At 45.7% G+C, this 27,914-nt stretch overlaps 1 protein-coding gene across 14 annotated transcripts in view; it reads left to right on the forward strand.

Annotated features, from left to right (window-relative positions):
• Positions 1-27,381, forward strand: part of DEPDC5 (DEP domain containing 5, GATOR1 subcomplex subunit) — a 166,584-nt gene extending 139,203 nt beyond the window's left edge. For all 14 annotated transcript variants that reach the window (XM_074390966.1, XM_074390965.1, XM_074390970.1 and 11 more), the window contains 5 exons: positions 13,788-13,957; positions 17,432-17,603; positions 21,283-21,343; positions 26,347-26,429; positions 26,569-27,381. In XM_074390966.1, coding sequence (XP_074247067.1) covers positions 13,788-13,957; positions 17,432-17,603; positions 21,283-21,343; positions 26,347-26,429; positions 26,569-26,861 — 779 coding nt within the window. In that variant the 3' untranslated portion in view covers positions 26,862-27,381. The remainder of the gene's footprint in view (positions 1-13,787; positions 13,958-17,431; positions 17,604-21,282; positions 21,344-26,346; positions 26,430-26,568) is intronic.
• Positions 27,382-27,914: the final 533 nt, after the last annotated feature.

A 27,914-nucleotide genomic window follows, 5' to 3' on the forward strand; every position in this document is an offset into this window, starting at 1 on the left:
GCATGGTGGTGTGTGCCTGTAATCCCAGCTACTCAGGAGGCTGGGGCAGGAGAATTGCTTGAACCCAGGAGGCAGAGGTTGTGGTGAGCCGAGATCGCGCCATTGCACTCCAGCCTGGGTAACAAGAGTGAAACTCCGTCTCAAAAAAAAATACGAAACTAGGTTGGGCGCGGTGGCTTATGCCTATAATCCCAGCACTTTGGGAGGCCAAGGCAGGTCGATCACCGGAGATTAGAAGTTCAGTACCAACCTGGCCAACATGATGAAAACCTATCTCTACTAAAACTACAAAAAATTGGCTGGGTGTGGTGGTGGATGCCTATAATCCCAGCTACTCAGGAGGCTGAGGCAGGAGAATTGCTTGAACCTGGGAGGCAGAGGTTGCAGTGAGCTGAGATCATGCCATTGCACTCCAGCTTGGGCAACAAGAGTGAAACTCCATCTCAAAAATAATTAATTAATTAATACAAATACAAAATTAGCCAGGCATAGGTGGCACATGCCTGTAATCCCAGCACTTTGGGAGGCCGAGGTGGGTAGATCACTTGAGGTCAGGAGTTTGAGACCAGCCTGACCAACATGGAGAAACTCCGTCTCTACTAAAAATACAAAGTTAGCCGGGAATGGTGGCGCACGCCTATAATCCTAGCTACTTGGGAGGCTGTAGCAGGAAAATCACTTGAACCCAGGGGGTGGAGGTTGCCATGAGCTGAAATTGCACCATTGCAGTTCAGCCTAGGGGACAAAGCAAGACTCTGTCTCAAAAAAAAAAGTTTCCAGATCCTGAGATTTGTTTGGATCTGGGTGTGGCTCACTCCAGCAATGCCCAGTGCTGTATGTGAGAAGTGATCACCTGAATTCGGGAGTCCGAGACCAGTGGGGTGGGGAGGATAGGGCAGAACCTTGAAAAGAACAGCTCCTCCTCCTCTCCGTCAGGCAGTCATGACTTGCCCTTCTCCCTTCCGTGCATTTCTAACTGTCTACCTCCTTGATGTTTTTTGGGGTTAAAGAAGCCATATCCTCCTTCTTATCCTGGGGTGCTCACCTCCAGCAACCTAACTACCTAGAGCAATACCAGGGCTTGAGACCTAAGGCCTTTGAATAGCAAGCAGCAACCTTATGATTTTATGTCCTGGAAGGGCCTATTAGAAATAGCAGATAAGGCCAGGTGTGATGGCTCTTGCCTATAATCCCAGCACTTTGGGAGGCTGAGGTAGGAGGATCACTTGAGGTCAGGAGTTCAAGACCAGCCTGGCCAACATGATGAAACCTCATCTCTACTAAAAATATAAAAATTAGCTGGTATGATGGCGGGTGCCTGCAATCCCAGCTACTCAGGAGGCTGAGGCAGGAGAATCACTTGAATCCAAGAGGCACAGGTTGTAGTGAGCTGAGATGGTGCCACTGAGCTCCAGCCTGGGAGACAGAGTGAGACTCCATCTCAAAAAAAAAAAAAAAAAAAAAAAAAGAAATAGGCCAGGCGTGGTAGCTCACGCCTATAATCCCAGCACTTTGGGAGGCTGAGGCAGATCATCTGAATTCAGGAGTCCGAGACCAGCGTGACCAACATGGAGAAACTCCATCTCTACTAAAAACAAAAAAATGTAAAAAATTAGCTGGGCCATTCTGTTTTGCCTATTGAATTTAAAAAAAAAAAAAACCTTGCCGGGCGCGGTGGCTCAAGCCTGTAATCCCAGCACTTTGGGAGGCCGAGGCGGGTGGATCACAAGGTCGAGAGATCGAGACCAACCTGGTCAACATGGTGAAACCCCGTCTCTACTAAAAATACAAAAAAAATTAGCTGGGCATGGTGGTGCGTGCCTATAATCCCAGCTACTCAGGAGGCTGAGGCAGGAGAATTGCCTGAACCCAGGAGGCGGAGGTTGCGGTGAGCCGAGATCCCGCCATTGCACTCCAGCCTGGGTAACAAGGGCGAAACTCCGTCTCAAAAAAAAAAAAAAAAAAAAAACCTTGTTAAAAAATTAGCCCACCGTGGTGGTACATGCCTATAATCCCAGCTACTTGGGAGGCTGAGGCAGGAGAATCACTTGAACCCGGGAGGTGGAGGTTGTGGTGAGCCCAGATCACACCATTGCACTCCAGCCTGGGCAACAAGAGTGAAACTCTGTCTTGTCTCAAAAAAAAAAAAAAAGAAGAAGAAGAAGAAATAGCAAATAAAAGGACAGGTAACTACTCTGACGTCAGTGGAAAGCAGAAGCCAATAGTCCAGCAACAAAGGTGGAGTGGGGAAAACCTGTTACAAATATAACAAACACAAGAACTTGATAAGTACAGTGTTAGTCATTCACTTACAGCACTAGATTGCATATGAGAAACTTCTCAAGAAACAGCTTAACACCATTTTTCTCACAAAATCAAGTTTATTTTTAGTAGCGAAGTTTTAAAGTCTACTTTTTCCTCATAGATAAAACTTAAGAATTTTCATCTCTGCAGAACAAGGAACTAAGCCTGAACTTACCAAAAAGAGAGTTGAAAAGTCAACTTTCCACTCCCTTCGAGGTTACTTTCTGAGAAAAAGACACAGTGCATTACATTAAGCAAATATTGGATCATGCATGGCAATAATTTATTTGAGAGCTGAAGAAAGCAAAAAGATTTCTTCCTTTCAAAAAATAAATTTCAAATAAATGCCACAAACCCAAGTGACACCTCGTAGTGAGAGGCCCTTGGGCCAGCACATAGAATGTATTTACTCCACTGATTTCTTGCAAGTGTGTTTACAGATCCCTCATTAACACCCCAGATTAGAGGCAGAGAATTGGGGGCAGCTAATGGCAGCAAATGTACTAAGAAATTTTAGCAAAATGTTTTGCAAAATAAATCTGTTAAATTTTGGTGGTTTTTTTTCTTTTTTTTGAGACGGAGTTTCGCTCTTGTTACCCAGGCTGGAGTGCAATGGCGCGATCTCGGCTCACCGCAACCTCCGCCTCCTGGGTTCAGGCAATTCTCCTGCCTCAGCCTCCTGAGTAGCTTGGATTACAGGCACGAGCCACCATGCCCAGCTAATTTTTTGTATTTTTAGTAGAGACGGGGTTTCGCCATGTTGACCGGGATGGTCTCGATCTCTCCACCTCGTGATCCACCTGCCTCGGCCTCCCAAAGTGCTGGGATTACAGGCTTGAGCCACCATGCCCGGCAAATTTTGGTCTTTTAAGGTGGGAAGTTACTGTCATTTGTTCATTTTTTTTTTTTTTTTGAGATGGAGTCTCATTCTGTTGCCAATGCTGGAGTGCAGTGGTGCAATCTTGGCTCACTGCAATCTCTGCCTCCCAGGTTCAAGCAGTTCTCTGCCTCAGCCTCCGGAGTAGCTGGGATTACAGGTGCCTGCCACCATGCCTGGCTAATTTTTTTTTTTTTTTTGTATTTTTAGTAGAGATGGGTTTCACCATCTTGACCAGGCTGGTCTTGAACTCCTGACTTCGTGATCCACCTGCCTCAGCCTCCCAAAGTGCTGGGACTACAGGTGTGAACCACCATGCCTGACCTGTTCATTCTTTTTCTTTTTCCTTCTCTCCTCTCCTCCATTCCCCTCCACTCCCTTCCTCTTTTCAAAAATAGAGAGAAGGTCTCCCTGTGTTGCCCAGGCAGGTTTCAAATTCCCGGGTGCCTCCCAAATTCCACCTCAGCCTCCCAAAGTACTAGGATTACAGGTGGGAGCCATCACGCCTGGTTTGTTCTTCCTTTATTTGAAAGTGTTCAACAAAAGAAATTATTCAAATGTGAATCTTCTCCAGTAGATCATACAAAACCCTAGAGCAGGGTTTCTCAACTTTGGCACTACTGACGTTTTGGGCCAGATCATTCTTTCTTGTGGGGAAGTGTTCAGTCACTGGAGGATATTGAGCAGCATCCCTGGCTTCTACTCATTAGCACCCCCAGACCCACCCAGTAAGATAAAATTTCTCCTAACATTGCTGTATGTTCCCTGGAGGTTTGTAAAATTGACCCAGATGAGAACTGCTGTCCTAGGGGGAATTGAAGAATTCCAATCAGAAGCAAAGATTAGAGCAAAACCTGAGAGACTTTGAAGCCCATCAGTAACTTCCCTAAGCAGATGTCAAGTTGATGCGTGATAAGGTCGTGCTTTCAGAGCTTTAGGGTAGACTGGTTGGTCAGAGCTGGAGCTGAGATGTTAGAAGGAAACACTTCACCGCTCTGCTCTGGCCCATGGGCTCCTCTTGTGCTTTCAGAGGTGCCAGTGATGGTTGCTTCAGTCCTGCCTGATGTGGTGTGGTGGTAATAACAACATTAATGCCATGACTTGTAGAAAATGTATGTGTCAGGCCCTCTACAGAGCAGAAAATCATCTCATTAATCTTTACTTCAGTCTCCTGATGGGTACTACAATTTATGCTTTAGAGTTTAGGAAACTGTGAGGCGAAGAGAGGTGAAGTAATTTGCCCAAAGCTCTGCAGCTGCTAAGTGCTAAAGCTGGAGTTTATTCTCAGGACTGCCTGGCCCTGAATTCTGAGCTCCAAGCATACTACATTTCAGTCCAAGGAGACAAAAGCCTCTCAGGACTTTGGATGATTTGTATAGGAGCCTAGTTCCAGGAGTGACTCCTGCCTCAGTGGTGAGGGACACTCAGGTCCCAGGCCCTTGCTACAGAACCACAGCTTTCTTGGTGTGCCCTTTCTTCCTCTCTGTGCCATCCCCACTGGTCTTCCCAATGCACTCCCTCCAGTCCCGCCTTCACCTCCAGCAGGACCTGTAACCAGCTGATCTTGCTGTCATTCTCCCTCTCCCACCTCACATCTCACTTCCCTCATTATATAGCTTTGAGCCACCAAACCTCATTACACAGCTTTGAGCCCTGCTTCCCACCCTCATCATCAGCATCTTGTGTCACTGTGAAAACTGAAACGGTCAGAAGAAAACTCCCACCTGCCATCTGCCCTCACCCAGTAGCTGTGTCTGTCTCCACTCTTCTGCCTTCCCCTGATGCAGCATCTCACTTGCACACAAGACCCCGGCCTTCGCAGTACTCGGTAGAGCACTTTGGCAAACATCTCCTCTCCCTGAGTTTTCCCTCTCTGCTAAAGCATCCCATCAATCTATGACAGGCACATGCTCTTCTGCTGGCAAAAGCAAAACTCAAATCAGGTTTCCGTCCATTCCCTCCACTGGAACAACCTTCCCAATGCAGGGAGCCCATGTTGTTTAGCCTGGCTGCCAGTCCTCAGTCCTGGTCCTCCTTGCCTGCAGCAGCATTTGTCAAATGACCTCTGATTCCTCCTTTAAACCCTTACCTTGCTTGACTCTCGAGGCACTGCTCCCTTGGCTCTCTTCCTTTGTTTTAAAATCAGTTTCTTCTGCTGGTTTCTCTTCAGCAACATAATCTTTTAATATTACAGCATCCAGGCCTCAGCCCACCCTTATCTCCATGCCCCAAAGGGTGTCATCAGTGTGGTGACTTTTACTACCCCAAGATCTGGTTACTCCCAATTTCTATCTCCATCTCAGCCCACATCTCCAATTCTAGACTCATACTTCCAGCTACCTACTCGGCATGGTCACTTAAAGAACTGGATGTACAGTGTTTAGACCCAACCCTGCTGTTCCCCTGCAGTGCCTTAGTCTTGTCTTCTCATTCTAGTCATTTAGGTAGGAAAACTCAGCTGCCTTCTCATGCTCTGCATCCAGCCTATTAGCAAGTTCTGTTTTCCTTTTAGTTACCTTCAATATTGATTCAGGATTAACCATTCCTTACTGTCTCCTCTATGATCCTGGTTCAAGCCACCTTCATCTCCTATCTGCATTGCTGCTTCACCTCTGGACTGGCCTCCTGGCTTCTGCTCCTGCTCCTTATAAGCTGCTTTGTACACAGAAGCTAGAGAGACGCCTTCAAGTGGAAGTCAGATCATGTTCCTCCTCTGGGCAGGATCCTCTTGTGGTTTCCAGCTCACTCGAAACCAAAGCCAGAGTCTTCAGCAGCCCGAAAGGCCCCCAGGATGTGGTCCTCTCATTCTCTGCCTCATCTCCTGTCCACCTCCTGTGCATTCCGCTGCACCATGTTGGCTTCCGTCTGTGTCTGGTGTCTGTGAACATGCCACACACATCTCTGCTTCCAGTGCCTTCCTTCTGCCTGGTGCACTGTTTCCCCAAGATGCCCCTCACTTGCTTCAAGTCTCTTGTCCAAAATCATGTGTGAGTGAGGCCTTCCCCGACCCCACACTGCACACTTGGGGCCCCATGAGGCTGGAGTGCAATGGTGCAATCTTGGCTCACTGCAGCCTCTAACTCTCAGGTCTCAGTTCAAGCAATTCTTCTGTCTCAGCCTCCCAAGTAGCTGGGATTACAGGCACGAGCCACCATGTCCAGCTAATATTCGTATTTTTTTTAGTAGAGACGGGATTTCACCATGTTGGCCAGTCTGGTCTTGAACTCCCGACCTCGTGATCCCCCTGCCTCAGCCTCCCAAAGTGCTGGGATTATAGATGTGAGCCACCGCACCAGGGCAACATGTTCCTTTTTAAACACTTAGGACACTCAGTTGGAAGTTAACACTGGATGTCTGTTTTGAAGTGCCTGACATTGACGCATGGCCCTGTCTGGCTTTGCTCATGGTGGCTCCTACTTCCCTATCCTGGTCACTCTGGGCTGCTAACCTGGGAAGCAGCAGGAGCATCTGAGACTCTAGTAGCCCTTAAGCCCATTCACACACCTTCACCTTCTCAGCCTTGTTTTGTTTGTGTTGCTGGGTTTTTTTTTTTTTAGTTGGTTGGTTGGTTTTGTTTGTTTGTTTTTTGGAAACAGAGTCTTTCTCTGTCACCCAGGCTGGAGTGTGGTGGCGTCATCTCAGCTTGCCACAGCCTCCACCTCCTGGGTTCAAGCAAGTCTCCTACCTCAGCCTCCCAAGTAGCTGGGATTATAGGCGTGCACTACTATGTCTGGCTAATTTTTTTGCATTTTTAGTAGAGACACGGTTTCACCATGTTGATCAGGCTGGTCTCAAACTCATGACCTTAGGTGATCCACCCACCTTGGCCTCCCAAAGTGCTGAAATTATAGGCATGAGCCACTATGCCCAGCTCCTTGTTTGTGTTTTTGAGACAGTGTCTTTTTCCCTGTTGCCCAGGCTGGAGTGCAGTGGCAGAATCCTAGCTCATTGCAGCCTCAACCTCCTGAATTCAAGTGACCCTCCTGCCTCAGCCTCCCAAGTAGCTGGGAACACAGACATGTGTCAGCATGCCTGGTTAATTTTTTGATATTTTGTGGAGACAGGGCCTTTGTTGCCCAGGCTAGTCTTGAACTTCTGGACTCAAGCAATCCCTCCACCTCAGCCTCCCAAAGTGTTAAGATTACAGATGTGAGCTACTGCACCTGGCCCAGCCTTTCCTTGAAAGCCCACTGGATTTTGGGGTCACAAGGGAATTTAGAGCACCTCTGTCCAAACCCTAACACTTGAATGTTTTCTGCAGTACTCCTGATAAGTGGGGAACCAGCTTCTCTTGGAAAACACCCCTCAACATGGCACTTACTCCCAAGACTGCTTGTTCCTTACCTAGGCACCTCTGATTGTTACATTGCATTGGGGTTGCATTTTTCTCCTCTGCTGAGATGCGTGAGGCCAGTGCTGGTATTTATTGAGTATCCTTGTCTTTGTGACATAGGCTTTTCATTTGGGAAGAAACAGTTTCCGAGACCAGAGGGCAAAACTTCTTTTGATTTTGGCTAAGTAAAGGTTTATTCTGGCAGTATCAGGAATCCAGAACACAGAGACAGAATCTAGTTTTGATGAGCCTTTTAGCATTGGAATGACCAGGTTCTTTAGCCTTAAATGTCACAGACAGCCAAGCAGTGTCCATGGGAGGCACAGATAGGCCTCTCATTGAGAGTTGGTGAAGTCATGGCCTAAATTGGGAGAAAAGACTAGCAGGAACAGAAGAAAAGGAGGAAAGTTACAAGTGAGGTAGCTGGAAAAGGCAAAAGAGGAAGTCCACACTCCTTTCTCATCCATGCTTCACTTGATCCTTATCCCTTCTCTGTGAAACAGCTGGGCTGGCACATCTCAGTTTATAGTCAAGGAGCTAAACCAGGAGAAGTGAAGCGGTGTTCTCTGAGATGTGTGGTTACTAAATGGCAGAGCTTAGATCTTCCAACTCTGAAAAAAGTTGTTTTTTTTTTTTAATTCAATTCATGAGATATTTGTTATAATAATACATTTACAGGGAAAAATCAATACAATGTAGACATCACTACTGAAAACCATCTACCATCATACAAAAAGGGATTTTGGCCAGGTATGTGGCTCATGCCTATAATACTAGCAGTTTCAGAGGCTAAGGTGGGCAGATCACTTAAGGCCAGGAGTTTGAGACAAGCCTGGCCAACATGGGGAAACCCCATCTGTGCTAAAAATGCAAAAATTAGCTGGGCGTGCTGACATGCATCTCTAGGCCCAGCTACTTAGGAGGCTGAGACATAAGAATTGCCTGAACCCAGGAGGTGAGGTTGCAGTGAGCCGAGATTATGCCACTGCACTCTAGCCTGGGCAACAAGGTGAGGGTCTGTCTCAAAAAAGAATTTTATTTTGGAAATTGTTTTTTATTTTATGGCAAGTATTACTTTCAAAAATAAAACCACAGAACAACACAATCTAGTTCAGTCTTAAAGACTGACGTGCTGAGCAAGGAATGCTTTTTTTTTTTTTTTTTTTTTTTTTTTTTTGTATTTTTTTTTTTTTATTGCATTTTAGGTTTTGGGGTACATGTGATGAACATGCAAGATTGTTGCATAGGTACACACATGGCAGTGTGCTTTGCTGCCTTCCGTCCCCTCACCTGTATCTGTCATTTCTCCCCATGCTATCTCTTCCCACCTCCCCACCCCCGCCCCTCCCCCATTTCCCCCCAACAGACCCCAGTGTGTAGTGCTCCCCTCCCTGTGTCCATGTGTTCTCATTGTTCAACACCCGCCTATGAGCGAGAATATACGGTGTTTGATTTTCTGCTCTTGTGTCAGTTTGCTGAGAATGATGGTTTCCAGGTTCATCCATGTCCCTATAAAGGACGTGAACTCATCGTTTTTGATGGCTGCATAATATTCCATGGTGTATATGTACCACATTTTCCCTATCCAGTCTATCATCGTTGGGCATTTGGGTTGGTTCCAGGTCTTTGCTATTGTAAACAGTGCTGCAATGAACATTCGTGTGCACGTGTCCTTGTAGTAGAATGATTTATAATCCTTTGGATATATACCCAGTAATGGGATTGCTGGGTCAAATGGGATTTCTATTTTTAGGTCCTTGAGGAATCGCCACACTGTCTTCCACAATGGTTGAATTAATTTACATTCCCACCAACAGTGTAAAAGTGTTCCTATTTCTCCACATCCTCTCCAGCATCTGTTGTTTCCCGATTTTTTAATGATCGCCATTCTAACTGGTGTGAGATGGTATCTCAATGTGGTTTTGATTTGCATTTCTCTGATGACCAGTGATGATGAGCATTTTTTCATATGTTTGTTGGCCTCCTGTATGTCTTCTTTTGTAAAGTATCTGTTCATATCCTTTGCCCATTTTTGGATGGACTTGTTTGTTTTTTTCTTGTAGATCTGCTTTAGTTCTTTGTAAATTCTGGATATCAGCCCCTTGTCAGATGGGTAGACTGCAAAAATTTTTTCCCATTCTGTTGGTTGCCGATTCACTCTACTGACTGTTTCTTTTGCTGTGCAGAAGCTGTGGAGTTTGATTAGGTCCCATTTGTCTATTTTGGCTTTTGTTGCCATTGCTTTTGGCGTTTTGGTCATGAAGTCCTTGCCTACACCTATGTCCTGAATGGTTTTGCCTAGATTTTCTTCTAAGGTTTTTATGGTATTAGGTCTGATGTTTAAGTCTTTAATCCATCTGGAGTTAATTTTGGTGTAAGGTGTCAGGAAGGGGTCCTGTTTCTGCTTTCTGCACATGGCTAGCCAGTTTTCCCAACACCATTTATTAAACAGGGAGTCCTTTCCCCATTGCTTGTTTTTGTCAGGTTTGTCGAAGATCAGATGGTTGTGGGTATGTTGTATTTTCTGTGAGGCCTCTGTTCTGTTCCATTGGTCTATATCTCTGTTTTGGTACCAGTACCATGCTGTTTTGATTACTGTAGCCTTGTAGTATAGTTTGAAGTCCGGTAGTGTGATGCCTCCCGCTTTGTTCTTTTTGCTTAGAATTGACTTGGCTATGCGGGCTCTCTTTTGGTTCCATATGAAGTTTAAGGTGTTTTTTTCCAGTTCTGTGAAGAAGGTCATTGGTATCTTGATGGGAATAGCGTTGAATCTGTAAATTACTTTGGGCAGTATGGCCATTTTCACGATGTTGATTCTTCCTAACCATGAACATGGAATGTTTCTCCATCTGTTTGTATCCTCTCTTATTTCGTTGAGCAATGGCTTGTAGTTCTCCTTGAAGAGGTCCTTTACGTTCCTTGTTAGTTGTATTCCTAGGTACTTTATTCTCTTTGTAGCAATTGTGAATGGCAGTTCGTTCTTGATTTGGCTCTCTTGAAGTCTGTTACTGGTGTATAGGAATGCTTGTGATTTTTGCACGTTGATTTTGTATCCTGAGACTTTGCTGAAGTTGTTGATCAGTTTCAGGAGATTTTGGGCTGAGATGATGGGGTCTTCCAGATATACAATCATGTCATCTGCAAATAGAGACAATTTGATTTCCTCCTTTCCAATTTGGATACCCTTTATTTCTTTTTCTTGCCTGATTGCTCTGGCTAGAACTTCCAGTACTATATTGAATAGGAGTGGTGAGAGAGGGCATCCTTGTCTAGTGCCAGATTTCAAAGGGAATGCTTCCAGTTTTTGCCCATTCAGTATGATATTGGCTGTTGGTTTGTCGTAAATAGCTTTTATTGTTTTGAGATACGTTCCGTCAATACCTAGTTTATTGAGGGTTTTTAGCATAAAGGGTTGTTGAATTTTGTCAAAAGCCTTCTCTGCATCAATCGAGATAATCATGTGGTTTTTGTCTTTGGTTCTGTTTATGTGGTGAATTACGTTTATGGACTTGCGTATGTTGAACCAGCCTTGCATCCCCGGGATGAATCCTACTTGATCATGGTGGATGAGCTTTTTGATATGCTGTTGCAATCGGTTTGCCAGTATTTTATTGAAGATTTTTGCATCTATGTTCATCATGGATATTGGCCTGAAATTTTTTTTAAGAGACGAGGTTTCTCCATGTTGGTCAGGCTGGTCTCGAACCCCCAACCTCACGTGATTCGCCCACCTCAGCCTCCCAATGTGCTGGGATTACAGGCGTGAACCATTGTGCTTGGCCAGGAATGCTTTTATTTTTTGTAGAAGCTCCTTCTTTAGACTGTCAGGTACTAGGGCTCTGCCTTTTGGAGTGATTTCAGCTACCAGATAGTAATGTGGTATCAACAGTAATGTGGTCTAGTCCTTTTTCTTTAATTACCTCTTAATGCAAAAGCAAAAAGCAAATCATATCACTTAAAATCATTATCTTTACATTATCAGCTCATCCTTTCAGCCACATTCAATTAATTTAGCTCTCAGCTGCTCTTTCAGGCATTTTCTTTCTCCAGTTTCTGTCAACTTTTGGTTAATCCCTGCTCTCATGTTCATCTTGCTAACCACACTGCCTGGAATTAGTCTGGTTTTGAGAGAATGGTAAGTGGTACATCTGCTAGCCAAATACCAGTTCACCCGAATGCCATTAGTGACCTAGCTGGACCTCTCCTGCCTTACAACAGAAGCTCATTAAAATTGCTGACTCAAGAGCAATTTATCACAGTCAGTGAGGAAAAACCCACTCAGGGGTTCTGTCTGCAGAACCCTGAGCTAAACTGACTGCTTCAGCCAAAGAAAAACCACTGGGGCCGGGCACAATAGCTCACACCTGTAATCCCAGCACCTTGGGAGGCCAAGACAGGCAGATCATGAGGTCGAGATTGAAATCATCCTGGCCAACACAGTGAAATCCCATCTCTACTAAAAATACAAAAATTAGCTGGGCGTGGTGGCATGTACCTATAGTCCCAGCTACTCAGGAGGGAGGCAGAAAAATCGCCTGAACCCAAGAGGCGGAGGTTGCAGTGAGCCGAGATCGCACCACTGCACTCCAGCTAGCGACAGAGCGAGATTCCATCTAAAAAAAAAAAAAAAGGAAAAGAAAAACCATTGAATTCATGGGGGTAAGGAAGAGGAGGTAGATTATAGTTTACAGAAACACTAGGTCTGGTGGCATGTGTTCGCAGGATCTCTTGAGACTGTGCTTGAGGGAAAGAAGAAAAAAAAAAAAAAGCCCTAGGTCTAGCAGTGCCCACCAAGCTGCACAGAGGTCTAACCTTTTCTTTGCTTCTGAGCCTATTTTAGGGCTTTTGTATGGTCAGGAACTTGATTGTCTGACACATCTCTAAAACATCATGTCTTGAGTTGAGTAGGATTTCTGAGCAGAAGTCCTAGATAGGATGAGTAAGTTTGGTACTGACCCAGCATCCTTGAACAACATGTCAGTGATGGAACAGGCTGTTAAACTTCATTATAAGGTTTCATTTCTTGAGAAAAGATTGTAAAACGACTGTCTTCCTGGGTTGAAACCTGAAAAGCAAGACTTCTCACTGGTGGTCTGTGCTGTTTGCTTACTGTGTTTCTTCATAGGTCACTAAAATAAAAAGATCTGGGGTTTAGCTTGGCTGAGGTTCTGATTCCATGATCTTGGCCAAGGCATCTTCCTTCCCACAGCTGCCATTTCCTCATCTGTAAATGAAGGGGTTGGATTAGTTAGAGAGAGGTAAACTACGGCTTAAGCAGCCAGATCTTGCTCACCATTTGTTTGTTTACAATTGACTTTATTTATTTTAGAGCAGATTTCGGTTCATAGCAGAATTTAATAGAAAGTTCTTATATATCTGCCTGGACCTGGTGGCTCAACCCTCTAATCCCAGCACTTTGGGAGTCTGAGGCAGGTGAATCACCTGAGGTCAGGAATTTGAGACCAGCCTGGCCAACAAAAACGCTGTCTCTACTATAAATAGAAAAATTAAAAAAAAAAAAAAAAAGAAAAATTAGGTGAATGTGGTGGTGCACACCTAGAATCCCAGCTACTTGGGAGGCTGAGGCAGGAGAATCACTTGAGCCTGGGAGGCAGAGGTTGCAGTGAGTCAAGATCACACCACTGCACTCCAGCCTGGGTGACAGAGCAATACTCCATCTCAAAAAAAGAAAGACAGTTCCTGTACGTTCCTTGACCTCCACCCCCACAACCTGCTGCCCCCACTATCAGCATCCCCAGACAGAATCGTCCATTTTTTATAAGGTATAATCCATAAGCCTACATTGACACATCATTATAATCCAAAATCCATGATTTACATTTTAGGGTTCATTCTTAGTGTTATATCTTCTATAGGTTTGGACACATGTACAGTGACACATATCTAACATTATAATGTCATACAGAATAGTTTCACTGCCCTAAAATTCAGTCTGCTTTTATAACGTTTTATTGGAATACAGCCAAGCACATTCATTTATGTATCATACATGGTTGCTTTTGCACTATAATAGCAGAGTTGAGTAGTTGCGACAGAAACCATATGTCCCACAAAATGTAAAATATTTATTAGGGGGCCTTTTACAGAAGTTTCCCGATCTCTAGTCTAGATGATTTCCAGCAAACTTCTAGAATCTGCAGTTTTCTTTTAGACACTTGTATATAGTTTCATGTCTGGATACTTAGTTGTTTGTTCTTCTTCATCCCACTCCTTTTCTCATTCTCTTGGGGTCCCTTTTGTGTGCTGACATAGCTGCCACTGTCCCAGAGCAGAGGACTGTGACCCTGGATGTTGACGTGAACAACCGCACAGACCGGCTGGAGTGGTGCAGCTGTTACTACCATGGCAACTTTTCTCTGAACGCAGCCTTTGAGATCAAGCTTCACTGGATGGCAGTGACCGCAGCAGTACTCTTCGAGATGGTGAGAACCTTCATGTATATTGTGGGTCCTTTGACTCACCTCATGGGGCATGGAGATGCTTGGTGAGTGATTCATGTCACTTTAATTTTTTAGTTCAGGCTCTTATTACCATTGGACTATGGGAGTAGGCTTTTTAAAAAATTTAAACATAGTAAAAATTTCAAGCAATCAAAAAGGGTAAAATCAGGGTTTCTTAGTGTTGGCACTGTTGACATCTGAGGCCAGATAATTCTTTGTGGGGGAGTCCTGCACCTTATAGGAAATTGAGCAGCATCCCTAGCCTCTACCCACTAACTGCCAGGTGTGGTAATCAAAATGTCTCCAGTTATTGCCAGGAAGGGGGAGTATTGCTCCCTGTTGAGAATCACTGGTTTAGAGTAAAAAGTAAGTCTCTTTCCCACTCTCATTCTCTGGGACTTTCCTCTAAAAGCAGCCACCATTACCAATTTGTTGAGTAAACATCCAGAGAGATTCTAAGCATCTATAACAACATTACGTTCCTTTTTTTTCTCAACAGAGATGGTAGCATCAGATACATGCTACTTACATTGCATTTTTTCTATTACCTATATCTTCCATGTCAGTACAAATAAATCTACCTTGGGTTTTTTAAAAGTTATTGAGATTTTTATTTTTGTTTTTGTTTTGCCTCATTTTTTTAAGGGCTGCAGAGTATTTGTTTATATCATAGTTAACCAATCCCCTGTTAATGAACATCGCTGCTTTGAACTTTGAACTCAGGGGTGGTTTTGCCATCTGGGATCATTTGGCAATATCTGAAGACAGAAAGGAATGGCTGGGCGTGGTGGCTTACGCCTGTCATCCCAGCACCTCAGGAGGCCAAAGTAGCCAGATCACTTGAGATCAGGAGTTTGGAGACCAGCCTGGCCAACATGGTGAAACCCTGTCTGTAAGAAAAATACAAAAATTAGCCAGGCGTGGTGGCTCATGCCTGTAGTCCAAGCTGCTCGGGAGGCTGAGGCACAAGAATCGCTTGAACCCAGGAGATGGAGGTTGTAGTGAGCCGAAATTGTGTCATTGCATTCCGGCCTGGGTGACAGAGCGAGACTTCATCTTAAAAAAAAAAAAAGGTGGGGGAGAGCGGTGAGGGCAAGGTGGGTGCTACTGGTGTCTACCGAGTAGAGACCAGCATGATGCTCATCATCCTATAAGGCACAAGGCAGCACCCACAACAAAGAACTAACCAGCCCAAAATGTTACAAGTGCCAAAGTTGAGAAGCCCTGTTTTCACTGGTCTTCCTGGCTGTTCTTTCTCCTAGTTCATCCTGGCCTGCATCTCTAATCAGGCCATTCTTTGCTCCTACACTAAGAAGCCATCCCTGATCATCAGTCATCCCAATGCCCATTCCTTAGCTAAGTTGTCAGTATCTTCCAGGAGATCTTCTTAACCATCTTGATAGTCTGCTACTCCTTTTTATACACTCTCCAGTATAGCCAAAAATAATATTCTTCTGTGGCTTCTGCTGAATCTCGCTTCCCTCAACACCAGCCCAGCAATCTAATAACACAGTAGAGAGCAGCTGGGAAGTTCAAAATGAGTTCACTAAAAGTTAGGAGATAAGCAAAGAGAAATGAATACACCATGGACTGGCATGTTTTGTGTGTGTGTGTGTTTGTCCCGAGCTCATAGGCTAAGTTTTGTCCCACAAAACATGATATCCAGGGGAAAAGATTTGTCTGGGTCTCTCTCTGCCTCCACATGGCATTAGCATCTTCAAGGACGCCACCCTTGGAAAGACTCTCATCTAGGGACCATCCTTAAGGTCCCAGTAAAAATAGCCCACTGCTCCTTCTGCTCAGCTCACAAAGGACACCAGCCCTTCCCCAGCTCACTGATACCAGCATGACCACTCCTTTCAGATAAAACTAACTCTCTGACCCAATAGGCATAAGCTCTCTCCTTGTTTGCCCGACCAGATAAGCATATCCTAAAACAGTATGACCACAGCATTCGTAGACACACACACACACATATAGCTACAGTTGGGCAGGAAAAAGAGTGTTCATTTCCTTACAGGAATTTAGCAACTATATCCATAAAGTACACTTTTCACATCTATTCATGTAAAACCCACTGAAAGCGGCTAATCTCTTTATCATTGTTTTATTATGCTTTTAAAACTTTAATGTATTTAAGTTAATTATTATTTTAAGGCAATGTCCACAGTTGTTAAAAATCAGATTTTATTGGGACAAATACTATATAAAATAAAAAGGGTTTTAGCCAAGACTTAGGAATTATTTTGGTCAAACCGAGATCTTGGCTTTTTGTTATTTTTGTTATGAATGTTCCTGAGAGAAAAGATAAGAGTGCTACCCTTTAATTTTTTACTTAATCATTTGTTTAAGTCAAGGTATGACCCCAGCTGTATTTTTTTGGAAAGAATACTTGACGCAAAAATCAGTATGCCAGAGCCACGTTGGTCAGCTTTAAAAAAAAAAAAAAACAACAAACATCAGTTTTACGGTTAAAAAGAATATCTCGAGAACTAGAAAATTGCTACTGTTCTCTAAGAAAATGTTATTGATGGTAGATTTGTCTTTATGCCCCAGTAACTTTTGTTCTCATCTCCCAGATAGACTTTGGGAGTCTGTCAGAGAGTGGCTCTCACTCTGTCAGGTCAGGGCTTACCATAATTAGAAGCCACCATAGTCATTTCCCATTCTACGTTACATTCCCCTCTGCTAGCCTGAGTGAGTTGTTTTCCTTCGTGATACTCTGAACTTACTAAATTCCTGGTAAAGTACAAAATTGGGCAGGGAGCAGTGGCTCATGCCTGTACTCTTAGCATTTTGGGAGGCTGAGGTGGGCAGATCACCTGAGGTCAGGAGTTCAAACCAGCCTGGCCAACTGGTGAAATCCCATCTCTACTAAAAATACGAAAGTAACTGGGCATAGTAGTGCTCGCCTGTAGTCCCAGCTACTCAGGAGTCTCATGCGGGAGAATTGCTTGAATCTGGGAGGCAGAGGTTGCAGTGAGCTGAGATCTGGCCACTGACTCCAGCTTGGGTGACGGAACAATACTCTGTCTCAAAAAAAAAAAAAAAGTCAAAATTAGAAGGACTTTACTTCTATCCTGTGTCCTTTCTCCAATATCCTCTAGAATAGGAAGGGTTTCAGCTCTCTGCAGACTGTTCTTTCTTAAGGAAACACTGAAGATGCAAAAGTTTGGGCCGTAAAGAGAAGTTGTGTGCTTAGCTCACAGTTTTTCCAGTCAGGATGTTAAACTGCATTTTTTATAGTGACACATGGCTATTAAAAAAAAAAAAAAAAAAGTAAACTGCATTTTTGCCTGTTCAGGACTAATTTGCAGTCAGCAAACATGAATAAATAAACATGCCAATCAATATGCATGCCACCATTCTGGTGGGTTTGCTCCTTAGGGGGAGGTATTTTCTCTTGTGTGAAAGAACTTGGAGATGATATTGTTTGTTTCTGTACTTTTTCACCAGGTCCAAGGTTGGCATCGGAAGGCCACCTCCTGTGGCTTTTTGTTGGTCCCGGTTTTGGAAGGGCCTTTTGCACTGCCCAGTTACTTGTATGGCGACCCGCTTCGTGCCCAGCTCTTCATCCCACTCAACATCAGCTGCTTGCTAAAGGAGGGCAGCGAGCACCTGTTTGATAGTAAGAGATACTCCCTTCTGGAGTTTCTGTCTCAACTAGTAAAACCCTTTCCCTGCCACGGACACCACACTGGGTCCAGTCAGCATGGGCTATGGAAAAGAGAGCTTTTCGACAAGGAGCCAAAAGGATCAAGGTTCTAAAGGATCCTGGTTCTTCACTGGACAAATCACTTCATGTCTCTGAGTCTCAAATTCATTATTCCTAAAATGAAGAGTGTCTAGAGCTGACTGGAGCAGAGTGGTGGGTGGGAGAGGGCGCTAAACTCGTATAAATCACAAGCATCACTGGTGTTCTCCCACGCCCTCCTTTCATATGCTCCAGTCTAACTGGTTTGGGCTGCAGGGAGATTTAAACCTCATGGGAGACTTGCATATGCTATTTTGTGCAAAAATGCCAGGAAAGGGAGGGCATGAAAAGCAAAACAGGTAACAGCATCCTTTTGTACAAAGCTGTGGCATGTCAGCCTCTGGAACAGTGCATGTGACTGGAGTTGTGCATTTCAAGGAAGACAAAGCAGGATCAGAGGATGTTAGCAGGACCCAAATCAGAGCCTTTCCCTCTGGGACAGGTTGTCAATCAGAAAGAGTACCCAGGGTCAGCCTGGACCTGCTGCTCCACCTCAGACGCCCAGAACCCTGAGGGCAGGTTTAGGACAGATCAAAGACGAGCTGTACTTGACACAGCATATAGCTTTTTATCACAAAGTGCTCACTGCTGATGCACATATAAATAGCTCCTAAAAAGCTTTTATGAGTTCACAGATTATCTTTTTTAAAACACAAAGCTAGAGTTGATGCTGATACGTCAGGAGCCCTGAGGTTTCTCAGGTATAAAGATTAGAAATGTGAAGGAAATGTTGTTTGAGGTAAGGGAGATGCTTTCTTCTTGTGCCCTTGTAAGTCTGTGTCGTGATGAGAGGCAAAGAACTGGCCCAAAAGATAAGGAGTTCTCCCCAGGTGGATTAGGCCAAGCTAAGTATTCCTGCCGTTTCCATGTGACAAGCTGCCTTCCTGGTGCAAACAGCTTTTCTTCCAAAGGCCCATCTGTGTATTTTTTGTTTACAGTTTGGAAGATATTTTTTTATAGACACAGTGTTCTAAGTGATGATAATCGGGGTCCCAGGCACACCCCACAGAGGTCCTACCTGCTGGAGGCTGTAGATTCTCGGACACACAGGGCTTACAAAGCCCCCTTGAAACACACACAGTGTTTAACCTCTTGTTTAACCTCACAGTGGTGTGGCGGAGAGAAGACCATTTATGCAGTCCTGAAATGCTGGATGATTATGATCATGTGGGACAGTTTTAAGCCAAGCAGCTTATGATACTATGGTTTTTATTATGTTGAGGGGACAGAAAAATCTTCCCCCGCACACTGTCCAAAGACTCTTTTGGGATTTTCCACCTTTGCTATAACAGCGCAGGATTGCTCACAGGGCTAATGTTGGGGGACATTTTTGTGCAAGTTGGTTTTCCCTGCCAGTTGTAACTCAGCCTTCAAGACTAGCAGCCTCTATTGGTTGCCATGGTTACAGCTGCAGAAAGGTCCCAGTTTAAATGAATAAGGATTTGAATCTAAAAATCGATTTTCTTGCTTCTATGCCTCTTCTGTTTTTCTTCTTGCCATTTCCTATAGTGGCAATTTCAAAATCTTAAAACTCTAACAAGAATTTGCTGTGTGTGTAGATTTTCTCTGTTTAAAGCCAAAGTCTTTTTTGCTTTTTTTTGAGACAGAGTCTTGCTGTGTCACCAGGCTAGAGTGCAGTGGCGTGATGTTGTCTCCCCGCAAACTCCACCTCCCAAGTTCAAGCTATTCTCCCACCTCAGCCTCCTGCGTAGCTGGGATTACAGGAGTGTGCTACCACACCGGCTAATTTTTGTACTTTTAGTAGAGACAGGGTTTTGCTATGCTGGCCAAGCTGGACTCGAACTCCTGACCTCAGGTGATCCGCCCGCCTTAGCCTCCCAGAGTGCTAGGATTACAGGTATGAGTCACCACACCCAGCCCAAATTTTTATATTTATTTGCTTCAATTTTCCTACTCCTAAAATGGAGCTTCTATTTGCCCTTTCTGGTGGGAAGATTGGTAATACAAAAAAGTGGGGGTGAGCCAGGTGTACTGGTTTACACCTGTAATCCCAGCACTTTGGGAGGCCGAGGCAGGTGGATCACCTGACGGCAGTAGTTCCAGACCAGCCTGGCTGATGTGGTGAAATCCCTTCTTTACTAAAAACACAAACATTGACCAGGTGTAGTGGCACATGCCTATAATCCCAGCTATTCAGGAGGCCGAGGCAGAAGAATCGCTTGAGCCTGGGAGGTGGAGGTTGCAGCGAACAAGATTGTCCCATTGCACTCCAGCTTGGGCAACAAGAACAAAACTTTGTCTTGAGAAAAAAAAAAAAGGTGGGTGGTGGTTATTCCTTAGAAGCAGCTTACTTGGCACAGTGGCTAGCTAATGCCTGTAATCCCAGCACTTTGGGAGGCTGAGACAGGAAGATCACTTGAGGCCAGGAGTTTGAGACCAGCTAGGACAACATAATGAGATGCCATTTCTACAAAAAAAATGAAAATTTTAAAATTTTAAAAACTTAAAAATTTAAAAGTTAGTTGGGGCCTCATGCCTGTAATCCCAGCACTTTGGGAGGCTGAGACAGGCGCATCCCTTGAGGTCAGGAGTTCAAGACCAGCCTGGCCAACATGGTAGAACCCCATCTCTACTAAAAATACAAAATTCGGCCGGGCGCGGTGGCTCAAGCCTGTAATCCCAGCACTTTGGGAGGCCGAGGCGGGTGGATCACGAGGTCAAGAGATCGAGACCATCCTGGTCAACATGGTGAAACCCCGTCTCTACTAAAAATACAAAAAATTAGCTGGGCATGGTGGCGCGTGCCTGTAATCTCAGCTACTCAGGAGGCTGACGCAGGAGAATTGCCTGAACCCAGGAGGCGGAGGTTGCGGTGAGCCGAGATCGCGCCATTGCACTCCAGCCTGGGTAACAAGAGCGAAACTCCATCTCGAAAAAAAAAAAAAAAAATACAAAATTCATTTGGGCCTGGTGGCACACACCTGTAGTCCTAGCTACTTGGGAGGCTGAGGCACGAGAATTACTTGACCCTATCAGGTGGAGGTTGCAGTGAGCCAAGATCACACCACTGCACTCCAGCCTCGGTGACTGAGCAAGACACTGTCTCAAAAAAAAAATTTTTTAGTTGGGCATAGTGGTGCATGCCTGTGGTCCTAGCTACTTGGGAGACCAAGGTAGGAGGATCACTTGAGCACAGGAGTTAAAGGCTGCAGTGATCTATGATCATGCCAACTAACATGCATTTATAGTTTATCTTCTGTTTGTACTTTAGTATCATGCTCCTTTCAGCTTTGGGTATAAGAAGTCATTGGAATGAGCCTTATATTGAGTTCTGGTAGGTCACACTGGCTGCTGAGGACTCCACTGTCCTAGACCCAGCTATAGCTTGGGGGAAGGGATGGTATGAATACACAGCTGTCCTTTCTTTGACCTGTGGGATGGAGGCCAGTCTTTCCCAAGGTGTGTAGTATGGAGAAGCAGAGGTTAGGCTCAGGGAGACTGACTGCCAAGAGTAGTAAAGGTACAGAAGACTAGCCCAGAGAGAATAACAAACTTTGTGATCATAACCCAATATTTATTCTTTTTTTTTCAGGCTTTGAACCAGAAACGTACTGGGATCGAATGCATCTCTTCCAGGAAGCCATTGCACACAGGTTTGTCCCTTAGCAAGCATGAAGAGTGGGAAGGAATCAGTGTTTATCTTGAATAGCAGTTACCAAAGTGAAACCCAGTTTTTTTTTTTATTCCTAGAGAAAGGAATCTATTTCACCAATGGCAGATTCACTAGTTATCTCCAGTAGGACTCTTTACACTGGTTTCAGAGATAAGCACTGCTTCCCTGGTTCCTGTAGCTGTTGTTTTTCAGACCTCATTATTTTCTCCTTTCAGTTGAGTGGAGAACATAGAACTCTCTCCTTAGCCTTCAACAAGACCCTAGGCCAAGCTTTTCAGGAGATGATATAAAATGAAAAATCAAAAAATGTGTCAAGAGCCCAACACAGGTTGAAAAAACCATGAGTGGTTAAAGAGCAATAAATGAGTCAATAGATATTTCATGGCACCTAATATGCATGCCAGGGAAAGCCTGTCCTAGACCTCACGGTCTCCCCCTAGATCAGACCAGCTGGCCATGTTGTCTCCAAACGTCACTAGCCTGGTGTCTGATGGCCACTTCATGTTAGTCATGGTAAAAAACAAAGCCCTTTGTTCTTGCTTCAGTAATCTTCTCACTATACCTTCTTCAGTGTCTTGTCATCTCCTTATTCAAGCATCTTCAGCTATCACCACCCCCTACCCCGCTGTGTACACTCATACTCATAGCCACAGGACCATTTAGTCTCTCACACCCACGTTGGCCCCAGCTTACCTTAGACCTTTGTCTAGGGTCTACCCCTTCATTCATAGACCTAGCTGAGGTGCTCAGCAAAGGCTGTGGAATGAATGCAAGGGTGGCTGATTTCCTCCTTCTAGTAATGGGGGATGGCACAGACACGGGGCAGAAGGTAGAGGGTGCAGTGGTCAGTGGGAAAGGGCCTTGATGTGGGAAGCAGACAGGCCTCCTCCACTCCCACCTCCACCAGCATCTGGCGGAGGAACCATGAGCAATTCTGGAACTGGTGAGCCTCCACTTTCTTACCCCTCACGGGGCAGCTGGGAGGGTTCTCTGATGTTCTGGAGAGCCTGGTGATGCACCTGGTGAGCCCTCAGTAGATGACAATCACCAAGGGAGCCCTGCTAACTCACGAGTTTCTAAGCAGCTCTTACCCTGCTTGCCCTGCTGGCAGGATATCACTCGGGATGTGACCTTTATTTGTTAAATCTGCTTTTTTCCTTCGTAGCATCCTCCTCCTGATCCCCTTTAGTCCAAATCCTGGTCATATCTTCCTGGGAAGTATTGTCCTTTCATCCTCGGCCTGCTTTTTCTACCACAGATACCCTTACTTGTTTTCTGACCAGCCCTCTGCATCATTGTACCAGGCCCTGCTGCAATGTGCTCCTCACTTAAACCCCCCACCTTCTATATCCCCACCTGTCACACCTAACCTCCCCCCACCTTCCACACCTAAACCCCCACCTTCTCTACCTCCACTTCCACACCTAAACTCCCCCACCTTCTATACCTAAACCCCCTCACCTTCCACACATAAACGTCCCCACTTTCCATACGTAACTTCTCCCACCTTCCACACCTGTACCCTTCCACCTTCTGTATATAACCACCCCCCACCTTCCACACCTAAACCTCCTACCTTTCACATCTAAACCACCTCACCTTCCAAATCTAAGCCCTTCACTTTCCACATCTAACTTCTCCTTCCTTCCACACCTAAACCCCCCCACACACCTTCCACACCTAAGCCCCCTACCTTCCACACCTAACCTCTTCCACCTTCCACACTTAACACCTCTCCTACCTTCTACACCTGTCAGTCTTCCTCCAGGGATTCCCAAATTTTTCCTCTCTGAATTCCTCTTTCACTTTCTTTTAAAACTCTCTGAATGTATTCCAGTGACTTGGTGGGTGGGGAGGCCTCTGGAGAGCAGGGATATGGATATGCTTTTTCCTATTTGTGTTCCCTTCTACAGTGCCTAGCAAGGTGCCTGCCTAGAGCAGTTTGATATGTAGCTTTTGCATAGGGTGGAGCTTTTAAGTGCAAATGTGGCTGTAAACAACATATCAGCCTACCCATAAGGTTCATCTCAGAAAGAGCTAGAACAGCATCCATTTTCCTAGACCCCTAGGCTATGACCCACAGCCTCTCCTTCATCTTCTCTGGGGCAGGTGGAGATTGTGATATCCCCTCCCCCAGGGATAGGAGCACCCTGCCCTTACTGTGTTTCTGGCTGAGTGGATGGTCAGGTGACCAGGGACCATGTGGTTAAATTTCCTTTTTATAATAAAAAATAAAGTTCTTGGCCGGGCGCGGTGGCTCAAGCCTGTAATCCCAGCACTCTGGGAGGCCAAGGCAGGTGGATCATGAGGTCAAGAGATCAAGACCATCCTGGTCAACATGGTGAAACCCCGTCTCTACTAAAAAATACAAAAAATTAGCTGGGCATGGCGGTGTGCCTGTAATCCCAGCTACTCAGGAGGCTGAGGCAGGAGAATTGCCTGAACCCGGGAGGCGGAGGTTGCGGTGAGCCGAGATCATGCCATTGCACTCCAGCCTGGGTAACAAGAGCGAAACTCCGTCTCAAAAATAAAATAAAATAAAATAAAGTTCTTTCCTGGTGACCTAAGGAAGAATGAGGTAAAAAAACACTCTGGTCAGGCTGATTCATGCTGTGGAAATCAGTAGCCTTAATTAGAAAGTGAGAAAGCAGACTGGGCATAGTGGCACATGCCTATAATCCCAGTACTTTGGGAGGCAGGCCGATTACTTGAGGTTCACGAGTTTTAGACCGCCTGGCAAAAATGGTGAAACCCCGTCTCTACTGAAAATACAAAAATGAGCCAGTCATGGTAGCAGTGAGCTGAGATTGTACCACTGTACTCCAGCCTGGATGACAGAGTGAGACTCTGTCTCAAGAAAAGAAAAAAAAAAAAAAAACAAGTAGAGAGGAAGCAAAGGCAAAATCCAGAGCCACTCCTCCACATCATAGAATCAGTGTGTAGACCTGGAGTTTGCAGTGCATAGTAGCCTACCCATTTAGTTTGCATATTGGACTTCATATATTCTTTGGTAAATAATTATGGAATGCAGATTATGTAGCGGATACAACACACCACCTGCCCAAGGAACTCAGTCCAGGAAAGAAGACAGGCATTTTCCTTTCTTTAGTTCTGCCTACATCACTGCCTTCATTATATAAATCCCTCAGACTTAGAGGGCAGGAGCCACATCTGTTACCAGATTCTTTGCAGCTCTTAGCAGGTAGAACTGTAATAAATATGCCCTATGGAAATAGAAAAACCAGGGAGAGAACAAGCCATAGATGAGAAGTGGAACAGAACATGCCGTAGATGAAAAACGGCTTCTCCTGCCCCTTTCCAGAGAACAGTGAAGCAGAGAGCCACAATCTTGGCTCACTGCAACCTCCACCTCCCAGGTTCAAGGAGTCCAGCCTCAGCCTCCCAAGTAGCTGGGACTGCAGGCACCCACCACTTACCAGGCCCAGCTAATTTTTGTATTTTTAGTAGAGATGGGGTTTCTTGTGTTGCCCAGGCTGGTCTTGAACTCCTGACCTTGTTACCCACCTGCCTCAGCCTCCCAAAGTGCTGGGATTACAGGCATGAGTCACCGCACTGCCTGGCTAGCATTCCTCATGTTTAAGAAAAGAAATTCAGCCGGGTGCGGTGGCTCACGCCTGTAATCCCCGCTCTTTGGGAGGCTGAGGCGGGAGGATCACAAGGTCAGGAGTTCAAGATCAGCCTGACCAACATAGTGAAACCTCGTCTTAAAAAAAAAAAGAGCCGGGCACGGTGGCTCAAGCCTGTAATCCCAGCACTTTGGGAGGCCGAGGTGGGTGGATCACGAGGTCGAGAGATCGAGACCATCCCGGTCAACATGGTGAAACCCCGTCTTTACTAAAAATACAAAAAATTAGCTGGGCATGGTGGCGCGTGCCTGTAATTCCAGCTACTCAGGAGGCTGAGGGAGGAGAATTGCTTGAACCCAGGAGGCGGAGGTTGCGGTGAGCCGAGATCGCGCCATTGCACTCCAGCCTGGGTAATAAGAGCTAAACTCCATCTCAAAAAAAAAAAAAAAAGAAATTCAATCAAGAAACTTCATTCCCTTTCAATTCAAGGCCTTTTAATTGAGAACCTTCTAAGTGCTTAGCATGAAACCAGTGGAGAAAGGGAGATAGGTATGGTTAAGGTAAATTAAGACAAGAACCTTCCTGCTGGGCATGGTGGCTCACACCTGTAATCCCAGCACTTTGGGAGGTCGAGGTGGGTGGATCACTTGAAGTCAGGAGTTTGAGACCAGGCTGGCCAACATGGCAAAACCCTTTCTCTACTAAAAATATAAAAATTAGCCAGGTGTAGTGGCACATGTCTGTAATCCCATCTACTCAGGAGGCTGAAGCAGGAGAGTCACTTGAACCTGGGAGGCAGAGGTTGCAGTGAGCCAAGATCATGCCATTGCATTCCAGTCTGGGCGGCCGCAGTGTGAGACTCCCTCTAAAAAAAAAAAAAAAAAAAATGGGAAAAGAAAAGAAAGATAAGGTCCTTCCCTGGAGGAAAGGATAGCCTCCCTCTGGTATGTGGGTGGGTGGGTGTGGCCAGTCAGGACATGAGGTAGAGTCCAATGGGAGGCCTGGGGTGGGATGGGGGAGAATGCTCAGTGTGAAGGTCTGCTGAGATGGGTAGGGAACGTGGCAGGAGGGACGGGCTATTTGGGCAAAGATGAAGGCTGGATAAAGAGGGCAGTCGGTGGGAAGGCTTTCATTCACTATGGTGGTGGTGACATGGTGGACCTCGGAGATGACAGGCAGTTGAGTGTGAGGAGGTTTGGTGACCCATGGTGTTAGAAGAGGTAGAGGTCAGAAAGTGTTGAGGACAAAAATAAGCAGGCTGCATGTTCCATCTGGAAAGAGATCTTTCCAGATCCCTGTGTCTCAGCCTGTCCAAAAGACCTATCAGCCACATTCTCTCCCCTTCTCCCTTTACCTAAGGAGGCGCTGATCAGGATGTCCTCCTGTCCTTTCCTAGGTTTGGATTTGTACAAGATAAATATTCTGCTTCTGCTTTTAACTTCCCTGCTGAGAACAAGCCTCAGTACATCCACGTTACAGGTGAGGAGCTGTGGGTAAAGAGTGGGCAGGTGGGTCTAGATCCCTTTACTTGCACTGAACCTGTGGCTGCAGAACCACCTCAGCAGGCTCCAGGTGCTCTCCTGGTGGCTGCAACACAGGTGCTCCCCTTTCTCTTCAGGAACAGTGTTTCTGCAGCTGCCCTACTCCAAGCGCAAGTTCTCAGGGCAGCAGCGGCGGCGGCGGAACTCCACCAGCTCCACCAACCAGAACATGTTCTGTGAGGAGCGGGTCGGCTACAACTGGGCCTACAACACCATGCTCACCAAGACATGGCGCTCCAGTGCCACAGGGGATGAAAAATTTGCTGATCGGCTGCTGAAGGACTTCACAGACTTCTGCATCAACCGTGACAACCGGCTGGTCACATTCTGGACAAGTTGCCTAGAGAAGATGCATGCCAGTGCCCCGTGAGGCCAGGCTGCACCAGGGTTAGAAGGCTGTGCCTGTGCTGGGGCAAGATGGGTGAGCTGCTGCCCTCAAACCCAGGGTGGAGGATTCTAGGCAGGCTCTGGGAGTCAGGTGTCCATTTGCTGCTGTCGGTGAGTGGGGCCGTTGTGGGTTTTTTGGGGGTTTTTTCAGCCTCCCCAACAAGTCTTCTACTCTAGAAGAAAGACTTTGGATGCAGCTGCTACTGCTGCCACCACTCCTGTCAGCAAGTGCTCAGAGCAGGTGGGAGGCACAGATTGTCCGTGGGAGGGCTCCAGTGTCTGAGAAGAGGGCAGGCAGCCCCCATGAATGTCCTCGGAAGGGGGTGACTCCTGGTAGCATCCTTTTCCTTCACCATCTATGGGATATTAGGAGCAGAATCTGCCACTTTCTGCCCAGGAGTGTGCACAGATGTAAGATAATTTTGTGAAATAATGTACCATAGACTCACCAACTGTATATACCTGTACATATCACAAGCAAATAAAAAGCTTCATGTGCATCATCTCTGTCCCCAGCCCAGTTCCCTGAAGCTCCCCATGCATCTACTCTGTCTCCAGCCCAGTTCCCTGCAGAAGCAGTCCCATCCTGGGCTGGGCAGTTGTGCCAGGTGGCTGGGATCATGGCAGTCAATGAAGTGGCCACGGATGGTGAGAGGGCTTCAGAATTCACTGGCTTGGAGAGTCTGGCTGTGAGTTTATTGAGAGATTTCTTTCATAGGCCACTGGGCAGGAGCAAGGACAGTTCCAGTGAGGACAGTGAGCATGCAGGATAACATGCAAGGTAACTGTAGGCTTGAGCTGTCAGAGTGAATCTTGCTAAATGGGCAAGTCCAGTTCGGGGACAAAGATATGATGGCATTCTGAAAAAAAATCAAAGGAAGCCTCTGTAGACTCTAACTTAGGGCTTTTCTTTTCTTTTCTTTTTTTTTTTTTTTGCTTGTTTGTTTGTTTCTTTTGAGACAGAGTTTTCACTCTTGTTGCCCAGGGTAGAGTGCAATGGTGTGATCTCAGCTCACTGCAACCTTTGCCTCCTGGT

The sequence above is a fragment of the Saimiri boliviensis genome, chromosome 21 (assembly GCF_048565385.1).
Source record: "Saimiri boliviensis isolate mSaiBol1 chromosome 21, mSaiBol1.pri, whole genome shotgun sequence".
Lineage (NCBI taxonomy): Eukaryota > Metazoa > Chordata > Mammalia > Primates > Cebidae > Saimiri > Saimiri boliviensis.